At 44.8% G+C, this 20,023-nt stretch overlaps 1 protein-coding gene across 2 annotated transcripts; it reads left to right on the top strand.

The window, feature by feature from the left end:
- Nucleotides 1-471: 471 nt before the first annotated feature.
- LOC115188777 (uncharacterized) lies at nucleotides 472-20,022 on the top strand. 2 transcript variants are annotated; one of them, XM_029747625.1, is made up of 8 exons: nucleotides 472-596; nucleotides 746-919; nucleotides 7,341-7,505; nucleotides 8,321-9,484; nucleotides 13,047-13,169; nucleotides 16,626-16,832; nucleotides 19,401-19,538; nucleotides 19,689-20,022. In XM_029747625.1, exons 1-8 carry the CDS (start codon nucleotides 536-538, stop codon nucleotides 19,841-19,843), a joined length of 2,187 nt encoding a protein of 728 aa, XP_029603485.1. In that variant the 5' UTR covers nucleotides 472-535; the 3' UTR covers nucleotides 19,844-20,022. The 2 variants fall into 2 exon arrangements, with proteins under 2 accessions (XP_029603485.1, XP_029603484.1); XM_029747624.1 differs by lacking the exon at nucleotides 472-596 and having other exon boundaries at nucleotides 617-919.
- Nucleotide 20,023: the final 1 nt, after the last annotated feature.

Raw genomic sequence — 20,023 nt, 5'->3', positions numbered from 1 at the left:
GGGAGAGAGAGAAGAGTACAGAGAGGGAGAGAGAGAAGAGTAGAGAGAGGGAGAGAGAGAAGAGTAGAGAGAGGGAGAGAGAGAAGAGTAGAGAGAGAGGGAGAGAGAGAAGAGTAGAGAGAGGGAGAGAGAGAAGAGTAGAGAGAGGAAGGGAAAGATATAAGAGTAGAGAGAGAGAAGAGTGGAGAGAGAGAGAAGAGTAGAGTAGAGAGGGAGAGAGAGAGAGGAGTAGAGAGAGAGATAAGAGTATAGAGAGAGGGAGAGAGAGAAGAGTAGAAAGAGGGAGAGGAAGGGAAAGAGAGAAGAGTAGGGAGAGGAAGGGAGAGAGAGAGGAGAGAGAGAAGAGTAGAGAGAGGGAGAGGAAGGGAAAGAGAGAAGAGTAGGGAGAGGAAGGGAGAGAGAGAGGAGAGAGAAAAGAGTACAGAGAGGGAGAGAGAGAAGAGTAGAGAGAGGGAGAGGAAGGGAGAGAGAGAGACGAGAGAGGGAGAGAGAGAGAGAAAGAGTCGAGCACCTCAGTCTGCTGCAGGGAGAGACCATGGGGGCTCTGACAGGGCTTCTCTCTGCGCTAGTCGCTCTGCTATGGACCCTCCCTCCAGGTCAGTCAGCCTGTCTACCATGTCAGCTGGATTGGATTTCATCTATTGGATCTGTTGTTTCTGTTTGGTTGGTAAAATGACTTTTGAGATCAATGGGAACTCCTCATGGCATCAGACTGTCTTTATGTTGATCTCTGTTCTGTCTCCAGGGTCATTGGGTGAGGAATGCAGTAGTTTCAGACATCTGGAGAACGGTAGAACATGCTGCCGCTACAGCGGGCTGTATGTGACGTTCACCTGTAACCCTGGCTATAAGATCCATGGATATAGAACCAACAGCTGTGTGTCTGGACAATGGTCCAGGGAACCTCCTGTGTGTGTTGGTAAGTGACTTTAGACTTGAGTTTGATACATTTATTTCAAGTTACACATCTCTCTCTCTCTCTCAATTTCTCAATAGCAAGGCTATGCTCACTGAGTCTGTACGTAGTCAAAGCTTTCCTTAAGTTTGGGTCAGTCACAGTGGTCAGGTATTCTGCCACTGTGTACTCTCTGTTTAGTGCCAAATAGCATTCTAGTTTGCTCTGTTTTTTTGTGAATTCTTTCCAATGAGTCAAGTAGTTATCTTTTTGTTTTGTCATGATTTGGTTGGGTCTAATTGTGTTGCAGTCCTGTGACTCTTCTCCAGGTTCATGGGTGCTGAAGACGTGGATGTTGATTAAGGAAGCCCCCCGCACCTCTCTGATTCAGAGGGGTTGGGTTAAATACGGAAGACATATTTCAGTTGAATACATTCAGTTGGACAACTGACTAGGTATCCCCCTTTCCCTTTCCCTCTCTGTAGGTGATGGCTTTGTTATGGAAGGTTTGGGAATCGCTTCCTTTTAGGTGGTAGTAGAATTTAACGGCTCTTTTCTGGATTTTGATCATTAACTGGTATCGGCCTAATTCTGCTCTGCATGCATTGTTTGGTGTTTTACATTGTACACAGAGGATAATTTAGCAGAATTCTGCATGCAGTCTCAATTTGAGCGGACCCCAGACCTCACAACCATGAAGGGCGATGGGTTCTATAACTGAAGTTTAGCCAGATCCTAATATGTATGTCACATTTTCTGTTCCTTTTGATGACGTTGAAGGCCCTTCTGGCCTTGTCTCTCAGATCGTTCACAGCTTTGTGGAAGTTTCCTGTGGTCCTGATGTTTAGGCCAGGGTATGTATAGTTTCCTGTGGTCCTGATGTTTAGGCCAGGGTATGTATAGTTTCCTGTGGTCCTGATGTTTAGGCCAGGGTATGTATAGTTTCCTGTGGTCCTGATGTTTAGGCCAGGGTATGTATAGTTTCCTGTGGTCCTGATGTTTAGGCCAGGGTATGTATAGTTTCCTGTGGTCCTGATGTTTAGGCCAGGGTATGTATAGTTTCCTGTGGTCCTGATGTTTAGGCCAGGGTATGTATAGTTTCCTGTGGTCCTGATGTTTAGGCCAGGGTATGTATAGTTTGCTGTGGTCCTGATGTTTAGGCCAGGGTATGTATAGTTTGCTGTGGTCCTGATGTTTAGGCCAGGGTATGTATAGTTTCCTGTGGTCCTGATGTTTAGGCCAGGGTATGTATAGTTTCCTGTGGTCCTGATGTTTAGGCCAGGGTATGTATAGTTTCCTGTGGTCCTGATGTTTAGGCCAGGGTATGTATAGTTTCCTGTGGTCCTGATGTTTAGGCCAGGGTATGTATAGTTTCCTGTGGTCCTGATGTTTAGGCCAGGGTATGTATAGTTTCCTGTGGTCCTGATGTTTAGGCCAGGGTATGTATAGTTTCCTGTGGTCCTGATGTTTAGGCCAGGGTATGTATAGTTTCCTGTGGTCCTGATGTTTTAGGCCAGGGTATGTATAGTTTGCTGTGGTCCTGATGTTTAGGCCAGGGTATGTATAGTTTCCTGTGGTCCTGATGTTTAGGCCAGGGTATGTATAGTTTCCTGTGGTCCTGATGTTTAGGCCAGGGTATGTATAGTTTCCTGTGGTCCTGATGTTTAGGCCAGGGTATGTATAGTTTCCTGTGGTCCTGATGTTTAGGCCAGGGTATGTATAGTTTCCTGTGGTCCTGATGTTTAGGCCAGGGTATGTATAGTTTCCTGTGGTCCTGATGTTTAGGCCAGGGTATGTATAGTTTCCTGTGGTCCTGATGTTTAGGCCAGGGTATGTATAGTTTCCTGTGGTCCTGATGTTTAGGCCAGGGTATGTATAGTTTCCTGTGGTCCTGATGTTTAGGCCAGGGTATGTATAGTTTGCTGTGGTCCTGATGTTTAGGCCAGGGTATGTATAGTTTCCTGTGGTCCTGATGTTTAGGCCAGGGTATGTATAGTTTCCTGTGGTCCTGATGTTTAGGCCAGGGTATGTATAGTTTCCTGTGGTCCTGATGTTTAGGCCAGGGTATGTATAGTTTCCTGTGGACCTGATGTTTAGGCCAGGGTATGTATAGTTTCCTGTGGTCCTGATGTTTAGGCCAGGGTAGTGTATAGTTTCCTGTGGTCCTGATGTTTAGGCCAGGGTATGTATAGTTTCCTGTGGTCCTGATGTTTAGGCCAGGGTATGTATCGTTTCCTGTGGTCCTGATGTTAGGCCAGGGTATGTATAGTTTCCTGTGGTCCTGATGTTTAGGCCAGGGTATGTATAGTTTCCTGTGGTCCTGATGTTTAGGCCAGGGTATGTATAGTTTCCTGTGGCCCTGATGTTTAGGCCAGGGTCTGTATAGTTTCCTGTGGTCCTGATGTTTAGGCCAGGGTATGTATAGTTTGCTGTGGTCCTGATGTTTAGGCCAGGGTATGTATAGTTTCCTGTGGTCCTGATGTTTAGGCCAGGGTATGTATAGTTTCCTGTGGTCCTGATGTTTAGGCCGGGGTATGTATAGTTTCCTGTGGTCCTGATGTTTAGGCCAGGGTATGTATAGTTTCCTGTGGTCCTGATGTTTAGGCCAGGGTATGTATAGTTTCCTGTGGTCCTGATGTTTAGGCCAGGGTATGTATAGTTTCCTGTGGTCCTGATGTTTAGGCCAGGGTATGTATAGTTTCCTGTGGTCCTGATGTTTAGGCCAGGGTATGTATAGTTTCCTGTGGTCCTGATGTTTAGGCCAGGGTATGTATAGTTTCCTGTGGTCCTGATGTTTAGGCCAGGGTATGTATAGTTTGCCTGTGGTCCTGATGTTTAGGCCAGGGTATGTATAGTTTCCTGTGGTCCTGATGTTTAGGCCAGGGTATGTATAGTTTCCTGTGGTCCTGATGTTTAGGCCAGGGTATGTATAGTTTCCTGTGGTCCTGATGTTTAGGCCAGGGTATGTATAGTTTGCTGTGGTCCTGATGTTTAGGCCAGGGTATGTATAGTTTCCTGTGGTCCTGATGTTTAGGCCAGGGTATGTATAGTTTCCTGTGGTCCTGATGTTTAGGCCAGGGTATGTATAGTTTCCTGTGGTCCTGATGTTTAGGCCAGGGTGTGTATAGTTTCCTGTGGTCCTGATGTTTAGGCCAGGGTATGTATAGTTTGCTGTGGTCCTGATGTTTAGGCCAGGGTATGTATAGTTTCCTGTGGTCCTGATGTTTAGGCCAGGGTATGTATAGTTTCCTGTGGTCCTGATGTTTAGGCCAGGGTATGTATAGTTTGCTGTGGTCCTGATGTTTAGGCCAGGGTATGTATAGTTTCCTGTGGTCCTGATGTTTAGGCCAGGGTATGTATAGTTTCCTGTGGTCCTGATGTTTAGGCCAGGGTATGTATAGTTTCCTGTGGTCCTGATGTTTAGGCCAGGGTATGTATAGTTTCCTGTGGTCCTGATGTTTAGGCCAGGGTATGTATAGTTTCCTGTGGTCCTGATGTTTAGGCCAGGGTATGTATAGTTTCCTGTGGTCCTGATGTTTAGGCCAGGGTATGTATAGTTTCCTGTGGTCCTGATGTTTAGGCCAGGGTATGTATAGTTTCCTGTGGTCCTGATGTTTAGGCCAGGGTATGTATAGTTTGCTGTGGTCCTGATGTTTAGGCCAGGGTATGTATAGTTTCCTGTGGTCCTGATGTTTAGGCCAGGGTATGTATAGTTTCCTGTGGTCCTGATGTTTAGGCCAGGGTATGTATAGTTTCCTGTGGTCCTGATGTTTAGGCCAGGGTATGTATAGTTTCCTGTGGACCTGATGTTTAGGCCAGGGTATGTATAGTTTCCTGTGGTCCTGATGTTTAGGCCAGGGTAGTGTATAGTTTCCTGTGGTCCTGATGTTTAGGCCAGGGTATGTATAGTTTCCTGTGGTCCTGATGTTTAGGCCAGGGTATGTATCGTTTCCTGTGGTCCTGATGTTAGGCCAGGGTATGTATAGTTTCCTGTGGTCCTGATGTTTAGGCCAGGGTATGTATAGTTTCCTGTGGTCCTGATGTTTAGGCCAGGGTATGTATAGTTTCCTGTGGCCCTGATGTTTAGGCCAGGGTCTGTATAGTTTCCTGTGGTCCTGATGTTTAGGCCAGGGTATGTATAGTTTGCTGTGGTCCTGATGTTTAGGCCAGGGTATGTATAGTTTCCTGTGGTCCTGATGTTTAGGCCAGGGTATGTATAGTTTCCTGTGGTCCTGATGTTTAGGCCAGGGTATGTATAGTTTCCTGTGGTCCTGATGTTTAGGCCAGGGTATGTATAGTTTCCTGTGGTCCTGATGTTTAGACCAGGGTATGTATAGTTTCCTGTGGTCCTGATGTTTAGGGCCAGGGTATGTATAGTTTCCTGTGGTCCTGATGTTTAGGCCAGGGTATGTATAGTTTCCTGTGGTCCTGATGTTTAGGCCAGGGTATGTATAGTTTGCTGTGGTCCTGATGTTTAGGCCAGGGTATGTATAGTTTCCTGTGGTCCTGATGTTTAGGCCAGGTATGTATAGTTTCCTGTGGTCCTGATGTTTAGGCCAGGGTATGTATAGTTTCCTGTGGTCCTGATGTTTAGGCCAGGGTATGTATAGTTTCCTGTGGTCCTGATGTTTAGGCCAGGGTATGTATAGTTTGCTGTGGTCCTGATGTTTAGGCCAGGGTATGTATAGTTTCCTGTGGTCCTGATGTTTAGGCCAGGGTATGTATAGTTTGCTGTGGTCCTGATGTTTAGGCCAGGGTATGTATAGTTTCCTGTGGTCCTGATGTTTAGGCCAGGGTATGTATAGTTTCCTGTGGTCCTGATGTTTAGGCCAGGGTATGTATAGTTTGCTGTGGTCCTGATGTTTAGGCCAGGGTATGTATAGTTTCCTGTGGTCCTGATGTTTAGGCCAGGGTATGTATAGTTTCCTGTGGTCCTGATGTTTAGGCCAGGGTATGTATAGTTTCCTGTGGTCCTGATGTTTAGGCCAGGGTATGTATAGTTTCCTGTGGTCCTGATGTTTAGGCCAGGGTATGTATAGTTTCCTGTGGTCCTGATGTTTAGGCCAGGGTATGTATAGTTTCCTGTGGTCCTGATGTTTAGGCCAGGGTATGTATAGTTTGCTGTGGTCCTGATGTTTAGGCCAGGGTATGTATAGTTTGCTGTGGTCCTGATGTTTAGGCCAGGGTATGTATAGTTTCCTGTGGTCCTGATGTTTAGGCCAGGGTATGTATAGTTTCCTGTGGTCCTGATGTTTAGGCCAGGGTATGTATAGTTTCCTGTGGTCCTGATGTTTAGGCCAGGGTATGTATAGTTTCCTGTGGTCCTGATGTTTAGGCCAGGGTATGTATAGTTTCCTGTGTGCTCTAGGGAAACGGTGTCTAGATGGAATTTGTATTTGTGTTCCTGGCAACTGGACCTTTTTTGGAACACCATTATTTTGGTCTTACTGAGATTTACTGTCAGGGCCCAGGTCTAACAGAATCAGTGTAGAATTTCTAGGTGCTGATGTAGGCCCTCCTTGGTTGGGGACAGAAGCACCAGATCATCAGCCAACGGTAGACATTTGACTTCAGAGTCTAGTAGGTTGAGGCCGGGTGCTGCAGACTGTTCTAGTGCCCTCGCCAAGTTGTTGATATATATGTTGAAGAGGGTGGGGCTTAAGCTGCATCCCTGTCTCACCCCACGGCCCTGTGGAAAGAAATGTGCGGTTTTTTTGCCAGTTTTAACTGCACACTTGTTGTTTGTAATGTCGCATGTTTTTCCCCCCAACACCATTTTCCATCAATTAGTATAGCAGACCCTCATGCCAAATTCAGTCAAAAGCTTTTTTGAAATCAACAATGCATGAGAAGACTTTGCCTTTGTTTTGGTTTGTTTATTTGTTAATTAGGGTGTGCAGGTTAAATACATGGTCTGTTGTATGGTAATTTGGTAAAAAGCCAATTTGACATTTGCTCAGTACATTGTTTTCACTGAGGAAATGTACGAGTTGAGCTGTTAAATCTCCCTCTTTCACTCTCTCTCTCAATTCAATTCAAGGGGCTTTATCGGCATGGGAAATATGTGTTTGCATTGCCAAAGCAAATGAAATGGATTAACAAAAGTGAAATAAACAAAAAATGAACTGTAAATATTACACTCACAAAAGTTCCAAAAGAATAAAGACATTTCAAATGTCATATGTTTATATACAGTGTTGTAACGATGTGCAAATAGTTACAGTACAAAAGAGAAAATAAATAAATATGGGTTGTATTTACAATGGTGTTTGTTCTTCACTGGTTGACCTTTTCTTGTGGCAACAGGTCACATATCTTGCTGCTGTGATATAACACTGTGGTATTTCACCCAGTAGATATGGGAGTTTATCAAAATTGGATTTCTCTCTCTTTCTTTCTCTCTTTCTCTTCTAATCTGTGTTGAATCTCCTGTGTGTGTATCCAGCCTCTGGGTGTCTCAGCCCAGGGGATCTCCTGCAGGGGGTTACCAGTGTGACAGAGGACGGGTCCTGGGTTCTCTTCAGCTGTGATGCTGGTTACAGGCTCTATGGACACTCACTGCTCTACTGCAAGGGCCAGAACTGGAACGGCACCAAGCCTGTCTGCAAGGGTGAGAGACTTGACTTACTGACTTAGTCCTCTTTGCCCCCTTGGTGAGCTTCCACCATGGCACTCCACCTCTCTCTTTTCAGTGTGAGGCCTGAGCGTGAGACAGCTGTGGATTACTATCAGCATGGTATTCTACAGTAGGCTACCTCCTTCATGTGGACTAATTATAAAACATACCCTGTAATCTGATTATTATCCTGCCTTAAACGAAGGCATCGATTGATGATGTCTCCTGGTATTGATCCTCCTCTGTACCTCTCCCTCCTAGAGTCTGATGATGTCTCCTGGTATTGATCCTCCTCTGTACCTCTCCCTCCTAGAGTCTGATGATGTCTCCTGATCCTCCTCTGTACCTATCCCACCTAGAGTCTGATGATGTCTCCTGATCCTCCTCTGTACCTCTCCCTCCTAGAGTCTGATGATGTCTCCTGGTATTGATCCTCCTCTGTACCTCTCCCTCCTAGAGTCTGATGATGTCTCCTGATCCTCCTCTGTACCTCTCCCTCCTAGAGTCTGATGATGTCTCCTGGTATTGATCCTCCTCTGTGCCTCTCCCTCCTAGAGTCTGATGATGTCTCCTGGTCCTCCTCTGTGCCTCTCCCTCCTAGAGTCTGATGATGTCTCCTGGTATTGATCCTCCTCTGTACCTCTCCCTCCTAGAGTCTGATGATGTCTCCTGGTATTGATCCTCCTCTGTGCCTCTCCCTCCTAGAGTCTGATGATGTCTCCTGGTATTGATCCTCCTCTGTACCTCTCCCTCCTAGAGTCTGATGATGTCTCCTGGTATTGATCCTCCTCTGTGCCTCTCCCTCCTAGAGTCTGATATGATGAGTTCATGGAAGGAGCCAGCCGTGCCGATGCCCAGGATCCAGAGCCAGAACCTTGACGTGCTGTCTGCTCTGAAGAACCACCTACAGCTTCACTACAATACCATCGCTAACACCGCCTCCAAGGATGTCTTCTTCAAGCCCATGTTGCTGGCCAACGCACCACCTAAAGACCCCCACACCCACCTAAAAGACCCACACTCCATAGACCGCAGCCCCAAAGCTCACCTTGTGGAGGAGATTTTGAAAGACACCAGGGATTTAACAGACAGAGCAGGGGCCCCTGAGAAGCCCACTAGACCTCAGGCCTCCACATCCTCCTCTGCTACTACCGAGACCATTACTTCCACATCCAGCCTGCCGGTCGCTGAAGGGTATTGGCACCAGGGGACCTCCATAGCCCAGGCTGAGCAGGAGGATTCATTACCCAGGAAGGGGGTGCCGACAGGGGCCACCCAGTTGGAGCCTGGCCAGGGCGTTACGGAGCCAGCAGATGTGAGCAGCACAGACACAAAGGAGCTCAGTGAGTCCAGCACAGACACACAGGAGCCCCGTCCTCAGAGACCCACTGAGACAAGCTCCACAAGCTTTATCAACTCTAGCAACACCACCAGCCACTGGGTCAGTGGAACAGACATGTATGGTCATCACATCCAAGTGAAGGAGACTGCATCATTATCTGATGATGATGACGATGGTGGTGAAACTCATCAACACAACGTGACCTCTCCGGATCTGGCATCAAACGGGTCCTCACAGGACAATGAAACCGACACAAGTGACAGTCATCACAGTCAGGCGAACGAGACATCTTCATCGCCATTGTCCGGTGATGATGGTGAAACGTCTCGACACAATGGGACCTCATCATATCTGGCTTTAAACAGGTCAGACCAGCATCTTATTAAGGATGCTACAGACACAGAGGAGCTGCCCAGGCCTGTGACCCTAAACAGGCGTCCGCTGTGCCCTTACCCTCCCCTGCCAGCTCATGGCACCTTCTACTTCCGTACGGTAGACAACCCCGGTTCCCGGGACTACAAACACTATATCCAGTACGCCTGCTATGCAGGGTACACACTGGCCCACGGGGATATCCACAGCTACTGTCTGCAGGGTGGACGGTGGAGTGGTGTCACACCTGTCTGCTTGGGTAAGTCACTGCACTATCATTCCCCATTGTGATGCCTCTACAGATTCTGTAGTATCAAATTGAAGAGCTACAGAAGGCCATAGAAGCTTTGTTCAGAACGTATGTTGCCGTGTTCACCTCAGCGACTGTGTCCTCTGTGTTTGGGCAGGTGAGAAGTAAAGGGTCCCTGTACTTAAACCCTGTTAATTGATGTGTAGAGATGATGTATATAGATGATGTGTGTGGAGATGATGTGTGGAGATGATGTGTGGAGATGATGTGTAGAAATGATGTGTAGAGATGATGTGTGGAGATGATGTGTAGATGATGTGTAGAGATGATGTGTAGATGATGTGTAGAGATGATGTGTGGAGATATGTAGAGATGTGTGTATAGATGATGTGTGGAGATGATTTGTAGAGATGATGTGTAGAGATGATGTGTAGAAATGATGTGTAGAGATGATGTGTGGAGATGATGTGTGGAGATGTGTAGAGATGATGTGTAGATGATGTGTAGAGATGATGTGTGGAGATATGTAGAGATGTGTGTATAGATGATGTGTGGAGATGATGATGTGTGGAGATGATTTGTAGAGATGATGTGTAGAGATGATGTGTGGAGATGTGTAGAGATGATGTGTGGAGATGAGGTGCAGAGATGAGGTGTATAGATTATGTGTGGAGATTATGTGTAGAGATGAGGTGCAGAGATGATGTGTATAAATGATGTGTATAGATGATGTGTGTGGAGATGTGTAGAGATGAGGTGTATAGATGATGTGTGTGGAGATGATGTGTAGAGATGATGTTTAGAGATGAAGTGCAGAGATGAGGTGCAGAGATGAGGTGTATAGATGATGTGTGGAGATGTGTATAGATGATGTGTGGAGATGATGTGTATAGATGTGTATAGATGAGGTGCAGAGATGAGGTGTAGAGATCATGTGTGGAGATGATGTGTATAGATGATGTGTGGAGATGTGTATAGATGATGTGTATAGATGATGTGTATAGATGATGTGTATAGATGATGTGTATAGATGTGTATAGATGAGGTGCAGAGATGATGTGTAGACATGATGTGTATAGATGATGTGTGGAGATGATGTGTGGAGATGATGTGTGGAGATGATGTGTGGAGATGATGTGTAGAGATGATGTGTGGAGATGAGGTGCAGAGATGATGTGTAGAGATGATGTGTGGAGATGATGTGTAGAGATGAAGTGCAGAGATGAGGTGTAGAGATGATGTGTATAGATGTGTGTGGAGATGATGTGTAGAGATGAAGTGCAGAGATGAGGTGCAGAGATGATGTGTGGAGATGATGTGTATAGATGATGTGTGGAGATGTGTATAGATGAGGTGCAGAGATGAGGTGTAGAGATTATGTGTGGAGATGATGTATAGATGATGTGTGGAGATGATGTGTATATATCAAATCAAATCAAATCAAATTTATTTATATAGCCCTTCATACATCAGCTGAAATCTCAAAGTGCTGTACAGAAACCCAGCCTAAAACCCCAAACAGCAAGCAATGCATGTGAAACAAGCACGGTGGCTGGGAAAAACTCCCTAGGAAAAACTCCTGAGAAAGGCCAAAAACCTAGGAAGATGTGATGTGTATAGATGTGTATAGATGATGTGTGGAGATGAAGTACAGAGATGAGGTGTGGAGATGATGTGTGGAGATGATGTGTAGAGATGTTTATATATGATGTGTATAGATGATGTGTGGAGATGGTGTGGAGATGTTTATATATGATGTGTATAGATGATGTGTGGAGATGATGTGTGGAGATGATGTGTAGAAATGATGTGTGGAGATGTTTATATATGATGTGTATATATGATGTGGAGATGATGTGTAGATATGTGTATAGATGATGTGTGTAGATGATGTATAGATTTGTTTATAGATGATGTGAGATGATGTGTAGATATGTGTATAGATGATGTATAGATGTGTGTGTAGATGATGTGTAGATGATGTGAAGATATGTGTATAGATGTGTAGATATGTGTATAGATGTGTATAGATGATGTGTATAGATGATGTGTAGAGATGATGTGTAGATGATGTGTATAGATGTGTGTATAGATGATGTGTAGAGATGTGTAGATGTGTGTATAGATGTGTGTATAGATGTGTGTATAGATGTGTAGATGATGTGTAGATATGTGTATAGATGATGTGTATAGATGTATAGATGTGTGTATAGATGTGTGTATAGATGATGTGTAGAGATGTGTAGATGTGTGTATAGATGTGTATAGATGATGTGTAGAGATGTATAGATGTGTGTATAGATGTGTGTATAGATGATGTGTAGATATGTGTATAGATGTGTATAGATGATGTGTATAGATGATGTGTATAGATGATGTGTAGACATGTGTATAGATGATGTGTATAGATGATGTGTATAGATTATGTGTAGATGATGTGTAGATATGTGTATAGATGTGTATAGATGTGTGTATAGATGATGTGTAGAGATGTATAGATGTGTGTATATATGTGTATAGATGTGTGTATAGATGATGTGTAGAGATGTATATATGTGTGTATAGATGTGTGTATAGATGATGTGTAGATGTGTAAGATGTGTATAGATGATGTGTATAGATGATGTGTAGATATGTGTAGATGTGTATAGATGATGTGTATAGATGATGTGTAGATGATGTGTAGATATGTGTAGATGTGTATAGATGTGTATAGATGATGTGTATAGATGATGTGTATAGATGATGTGTATAGATGATGTGTAGATGTGTAAGATGTGTATAGATGTGTATAGATGATGTGTATAGATGATGTGTATAGATGATGTGTAGATATGTGTATAGATGATGTGTAGATATGTGTATAGATGATGTGTATAGATGATGTGTAGATGTGTATAGATGTGTGTTAGGAGAGAAAGAGGTAATGAAAGGAGACGTGTGCAGCTCTCTCTGTTTTCTACATTTTTACCTCAGTGACATCACAAGATCTGTTTCACGCATTATCTCTCAGTAACTGACTGAGTGACTGACTGGCAGACTGAGTGGAATCACCAGGAAGTCAGTGCTGTGCTTGGTAGACTGCGGCAGCCGGTCCCAATTCACTTCTTTCCCCTTCCTGTTGGAACTAACCCTTTGATGGGTAAGGAGTGAATTAGGACCAGCTGTGGTTGTTGGAAGACAGTCCTATTTTAAATGGCTGGGGCTCAGTTAAGGTAAAGTCTAAATGCAGGAGTGGCCAACCCTACTCCTGGAGAACTACCCTCCTGCAGGGTCTTTATTCCAGCCCTACTCCTGGAGAGGCACCCTCCTGCAGGGTCTTTATTCCAGCCCTGGCGTAACACATACAACCTGCACACCTGCTATAGTCCTATACAGAATCACAATCACCTTTATTCACCAAGCACATTTACATGTACCAAACATTTGACCTGGTGAAATGTTACCAGACATTAAATAGAATATACAGACAGACCATACAGGCAGACAGGATATACAGACAGGATATACACCAAAAAATGTAATACAGGCATGAGACACTGACTTCCCCATCTCTAACCTCTGACCCTAGAGGTGACGCCCTGCGCCCTGAACAATGGAGGCTGTTCCCAGCTGTGTAGTGTGAAGCAGGAACAAGCTCAGTGTCACTGCAGACCAGGCTTCACCCTGGTAGAGGACCACCGTACCTGTAGAGGTCAGTAAAACAATCAATCGAGGTGAGAGATGAAGTGACTGTGTTTGAACCCAGGGTCTCCTGTGCGACACAAGACAGTGTTCACCCATTGCGCTAAAGCCATAGCAAGTAAAGCAAGAACTCAAGGGACATGTTTCACTGAAACAACTGGTGCAAGAGCTACTACACATACACCATGCTTTGTGGTAGAAATAAGTATTTAACTTTATGAGCCCAAAACCACTAGTCAGTGTTGTGTTGGTGCTCCTCCTTGTTAGGGTGAGGTCAAATGTCTTGTTTTTGTTGCCTTGACTAGGCAAGATGTCTTCCTCCATAACCTCTGACTAGTCAAGATGTCTTCCTCCACAGTCTCTGACTAGCCAAGATGTCTTCCTCCACAGTCTCTGACTAGTCAAGATGTCTTCCTCCACAGTCTCTGACTAGTCAAGATGTCTTCCTCCATAACCTCTGACTAGTCAAGATGTCTTCCTCCACAGCCTCTGACTAGCCAAGATGTCTTCCTCCACAGTCTCTGACTAGCCAAGATGTCTTCCTCCATAACCTCTGACTAGCCAAGATGTCTTCCTCCACAGTCTCTGACTAGCCAAGATGTCTTCCTCCACAACCTCTGACTAGCCAAGATGTCTTCCTCCACAGTCTCTGACTAGCCAAGATGTCTTCCTCCATAACCTCTGACTACCCAAGATGTCTTCCTCCACAGTCTCTGACTAGCCAAGATGTCTTCCTCCATAACCTCTGACTAGCCAAGATGTCTTCCTCCACAGTCTCTGACTAGTCAAGATGTCTTCCTCCACAGCCTCTGACTAGCCAAGATGTCTTCCTCCATAACCTCTGACTAGCCAAGATGTCTTCCTCCACAGTCTCTGACTAGCCAAGATGTCTTCCTCCACAGCCTCTGACTAGCCAAGATGTCTTCCTCCATAACCTCTGACTACCCAAGATGTCTTCCTCCACAGTCTCTGACTAGCCAAGATGTCTTCCTCCATAACCTCTGACTAGTCAAAATGTCTTCCTCCACAGTCTCTGACTAGCCAAGATGTCTTCCTCCACAACCTCTGACTAGCCAAGATGTCTTCCTCCACAGTCTCTGACTAGCCAAGATGTCTTCCTCCACAACCTCTGACTAGCCAAGATGTCTTCCTCCACAGTCTCTGACTAGCCAAGATGTCTTCCTCCACAGTCTCTGACTAGCCAAGATGTCTTCCTCCACAGTCTCTGACTAGCCAAGATGTCTTCCTCCACAACCTCTGACTAGCCAAGATGTCTTCCTCCATAACCTCTGACTAGCCAAGATGTCTTCCTCCACAGTCTCTGACTAGCCAAGATGTCTTCCTCCATAACCTCTGACTAGTCAAGATGTCTTCCTCCACAGCCTCTGACTAGCCAAGATGTCTTCCTCCACAGTCTGACTAGTCAAGATGTCTTCCTCCACAGTCTCTGACTAGTCAAGATGTCTTCCTCCACAGTCTCTGACTAGTCAAGATGTCTTCCTCCACAGTCTCTGACTAGCCAAGATGTCTTCCTCCACAGTCTCTGACTAGTCAAGATGTCTTCCTCCACAGTCTCTGACTAGTCAAGATGTCTTCCTCCACAGCCTCTGACTAGTCAAGATGTCTTCCTCCACAGTCTCTGACTAGTCAAGATGTCTTCCTCCACAGTCTCTGACTAGTCAAGATGTCTTCCTCCACAGCCTCTGACTAGCCAAGATGTCTTCCTCCATAACCTCTGACTAGCCAAGATGTCTTCCTCCACAGTCTCTGACTAGCCAAGATGTCTTCCTCCACAGTCTCTGACTAGCCAAGATGTCTTCCTCCACAGTCTCTGACTAGCCAATATGTCTTCCTCCATAACCTCTGACTAGCCAAGATGTCTTCCTCCATAACCTCTGACTAGCCAAGATGTCTTCCTCCACAGTCTCTGACTAGCCAAGATGTCTTCCTCCATAACCTCTGACTAGCCAAGATGTCTTCCTCCACAGTCTCTGACTAGCCAAGATGTCTTCCTCCATAACCTCTGACTAGCCAAGATGTCTTCCTCCATAACCTCTGACTAGCCAAGATGTCTTCCTCCACAGTCTCTGACTAGCCAAGATGTCTTCCTCCACAGCCTCTGACTACCCAAGATGTCTTCCTCCACAGTCTCTGTATAAAGAACAGCTGTAGTGTCTGCACCAACAGGGTCTGCGATGTGATCATGATGCCCCCTAAATTCAATGATGTTTTTACAGCCTGAGAATCCCCCATTTAGAGCTATACATTCTTGATCCATAACATCTTTAACACACTGATCACAAGGCAGCACTGCAGAGGGACAAGCTACAGCATGAGGAAAGACCCCGTTAATATGTTTCATGACCTCTGTTCCACGGTGCACCTACAAACTAGTCTTTTGTGACAGCTGGACATTTGGTTTCGGGTGTCGAGTAAATAACTTGGGTCAAATGATCCACTTTAAAAGGTTGAAATTGGCTTCTGTTAAAAAAGGGTTTCACTGTTGAGAATGACTTTCTCACTCTTTCTATTTTCCCTCAACAGTTTATTTCCAGGTAGTAACCCATCATTTATGTCTCAGAATAAAATACTACCATGATTCACTGTCTATAGACAGGTGGTTGAATAAACAGGTGGTTTTCTCCTGTAGTCAGAGCTGACTATCACAATATCAACACATGGTATAATCTGTCTGACTCAGACAGGCGTACCATACAGCAGAGATAAATATTCATTTACACATTCCAATAACACACACACACACACACACACACACACACACACTACACACCACACACCACACACACACACCACACAATCACACACACACACACACACACACACACACACACACACACACACACACACACACACACACACACACACACACACACACACACACACACACACACACACACACACACACACACACAGCTACAGGTGCTCTCCTGGGAAAGAGCAGGAGCTCAGCTAGCAGGTACAGTAGTTGATATATCTTCCTGAGTTGTTTTCCACACACTGCAGCTTCCTCTATAAACCAGATGTTTTTCTCCCAGTCTGTTAGTCTCTCTGTATTTGTCATATTGAAACGGGCCAGACCACTGAGACCAGGGCTGCAGATCAAATCAGTGGAACAGAAGAGGTGGATGTTAGCTAATACATACTGTTGTCGCAGCAGAACACTGAACACTGACACCATCAAAACAAAAGGCCATCATCACACATCACCTTTGTCGTACATGAAAGCCAACGGTGCATGCCTGGTCTCCATGGTAATGAGGTGTGCCAGAGCGAGAGAAAATGAGAGACAGAGAGAATCAAAGCGAGAGAGAGCTGCTCTACTCTTTCATGTCAGGGCCTTTGTGACATCAGCATCAGACAGGCCACTTTCCTAATTGTGTGTGTGTTCCTCTGCGTACGCACAAACGTGTGTTTAAACCCATACCTGTGTGTGTCCTCGGTGCAGATGTGGATGAGTGTGTGGAGGGCCAGCAGCAACAGCGCTGCCAGCAGACCTGCGTCAACACCTTTGGCTCGTTCCGCTGCTCTTGCCCCTACGGACACGTCCTGGCCGGGGACGGAAGGACCTGTGTGGCTGAGTGTCCAGCAGGGTACAGGAAACAACCCTCAACCCCAATACCTGGAGGAAACTCATCCAGAAAGGAGTGTGTAGGTAGGAGACACTGGGATGCTGTAGGTTTAGCAGAAATGAATAGAATGCCACAACTTTTAATTAGACTAATGGAATATCTTTCTCTTAATTACCCTCGCGGAAATCGAATTAGCATAAACCTCCCATAAAAATCCATCAATTTATGCTAGAGACGTCTCAATCCACCACATCAGCCGATGTTGCACATCTGCATCTGCGGTGAAATATGGCCGAGCTAGAGCGGGGTTTGTCAGACCATGAGGCATCCTGAAAATCGGTCTCTCAAAATATCGTCTGTAGCATCCGAACACCTCCATGGAAAGATTAGACTCAAGAACATGATGGGGTTTTCCCTTTTGCTCTATGACCCCCACAAGCATCTTGGGACTCCTCTGAAGTTGGTACAGACGATCTGGCAACTTCTGTCTGTAGCGTCCGAACGGTTTGGCCTACAAACTAATATGACCCCTCTGTGGAAAGGTGAGACTCTCACAAACACGTATTTTGATCTACAATGCTCACAAGACTCTTCTGAAGGGTCCCTAGTACCAGTTGAAAAAATGTATGGAAGTATACAATACCAGCCAAAAGTTTGGACACACTTACTCATTCAACGTTTTTTCTTTATTTTTACTATTTTCTACATTGTAGAATAATAGTGAAGACATCAAATCTATGAAATAACACATATAGAATCATGTAGTAACCAATAAAGTGTTAAACAAATCAAAATATATTTTATATTTGAGATTCTTCAAAGTAGCCACCCTTTGACTTGATGACAGCTTTGCACACTCTTGGCATTCTCTCAACCAGCTTCATGAGGAATGCTTTTCCAGCAGTCTTGAAGGAGTTCCCACATATGCTGAGCACTTGTTGGCTGCTTTTCCTACACTATGTGGTCCAACTCATCCCAAACCATCTCAATTGGGTTGAGGTTGGGTGATTGTGGAGGCCAGGTCATCTGATGCAGCACTCCATCACTCCTTCTTAGTCAAATGGCCCTTACACAGCCTGGAGGTGTGTTAGGTCATTGTCCTGTTGAAAAACAAATGAAAGTCCCACTAAGCGCAAACCAGATGGGATGGTGTTTCGCTGCAGAATGCTGTGGTATCCATGCTGGTAAAGTGTGCCTTGAATTCTAAATCAATCACAGACAGTGTCACTACTCTGTTTCACAAAGACACGGCGGTTGGAACCAAAAATCTCAAATTTGGACTCATCAGACCAAAGGACAGATTTCCTTCGAAATGCATTTGAGCCAATCAGTTGTGTTGTGACAAGGTAGGGGTGGTATACAGAAGATAGGCCTATTTGGTAAAAGACCAAGTCCATATTATGACAAGAACAGCTCAAATAAGCTATGATAAAACTGGCTCTCATGAGGACCGCCACAGGAAAGGAAGACCCAGAGTTACTTCTGCTGCAGAGGATAAGTTCATTCGAGTTACCAGCCTCAGAAATTGCAGCCCAAATAAATGCTTCACAGAGTTCAAGTAACAGACACGTCTCAACATCAACTGTTCAGAGGAGACTGTGTGAATCAGGCCTTCATGGTTGAATTTCTGCAAAGAAACCACTACTAAAGGACACCAATAATAAGAAGAGACTTGTTTTGGGTCAAGAAACACGAACAATGGACATTAGACTGGTGGAAATCTGTCCTTTGGTCTGATGAGTCCAAATTTGAGATTTTTGGTTCCAACCACCGTGTCTTTGTGAGACGCAGAGTAGGTGAATGGATGATCTCCGCATGTGTGGTTCTCACCGTGAAGCATGGAGGAGGAGGTGCGATGGTGCTTTGCTGGTGACACTGTCATTGATTTATTTAGAATTCAAGGCACACTTAACCAGCATGGCTACCACAGCATTCTGCAGCAATACACCATCCCATCTGGTTTGCGCTTAGTGGGACTATCACTAACAGAACAATGACCCAAAACACACCTCCAGGCTGTGTAAGGGCCATTTGACCAAGGAGTGTGATGGAGTGCTGCATCAGATGACCTTTCCTCCACAATCACCTGACCTCAACCCAATAGATAGGGTTTGGGATGAGTTGGACTGCATAGTGAAGGTAAAGCAGCCAACAAGTGCTCAGCATATGTGGGAACTCCTTCAAGACTGTTGGAAAAGCATTCCAGGTGAAGCTGGTTGAGAGAATGCCAAGTGTGTGCAAAGCTGTTATCAAGGCAAAGGGTGGCTACTATGAAGAATCTGAAATATAAAATATATTTTGATTTGTTTAACACTTTTTTTGGTTACCTCATGATTCCATTGTTATTTCATAGTTTTGATGTCTCCACTATTATTCTACAATGTAGAAAATAGTAAAAATAAAGAAAAACCCTTGAATGAGTACGTGTGTCCAAACTTTTGACTGGTACTGTATATATTTTTAGACTTCAAGGGGTCTTAAAATTCAAAAATCAAATAACTAAATGATCCTTGGTAATGACATTCTTAAAACAATTCCATGTAGCTTAGTGGAATCAAAAGAAAATAGATACAACAATGTCGTTCAGCAAACAAAATGTGTATGGCGATCAGGTTGTCTTCAACGCTGGAATGACACTGATCCTTTTACAGACATCAATGAATGTGAGGAGCCAGAGGTCAGTGTACCTGGACACAGGTGTCAGTGGAAGTGTGTGAACCTGCCTGGCTCCCACCGCTGTATCTGTCCCAGAGGCTACAAACTGTATTCAGACAGACACCACTGCAGAGGTGAGATAAATACACATCCATACCCACACACACACACACACACACACAGTAGACATAAATTGATCAAACGGAAGTCTTTGGCAAATCTACGATCACCAATCACTTCCAATTATGTTTTTCTGACCAGCCCTTACCCTGTTTCATCAACAGATATCAATGAGTGCAGCCGTAAGAATGGTGGCTGCTCTCACCGGTGCCTGAACCATAAAGGAAGTTACCAGTGTTCCTGTCCTGCCTCTCACCGCCTCTCCCCCTACAGTAGGAAGAAGTGTCAGCCAAGGAAAGAACTGCAGAGTAATGTGTAGCAGAGATGGTGTGGAGATCATTTAAATATAAATGTCATTTATTCTATTGCTTCTACCGTCCCTTGAACAATGACTTCTACAATTGAATCTACATTTTGTCAGGCGTTAGATTTTTTTTGTCAGATGATTGAGAACAGTATAAAAAAAAAACGTATTAAAATATTATTGTCATATCAGAAC

The sequence above is a fragment of the Salmo trutta genome, unplaced genomic scaffold (genome assembly GCF_901001165.1).
Source record: "Salmo trutta unplaced genomic scaffold, fSalTru1.1, whole genome shotgun sequence".
Taxonomy (NCBI): Eukaryota; Metazoa; Chordata; class Actinopteri; order Salmoniformes; family Salmonidae; genus Salmo; species Salmo trutta.
Note: the sequence above shows the minus strand (reverse complement) of the source record. Positions and strands in the feature narration are given on the sequence as shown.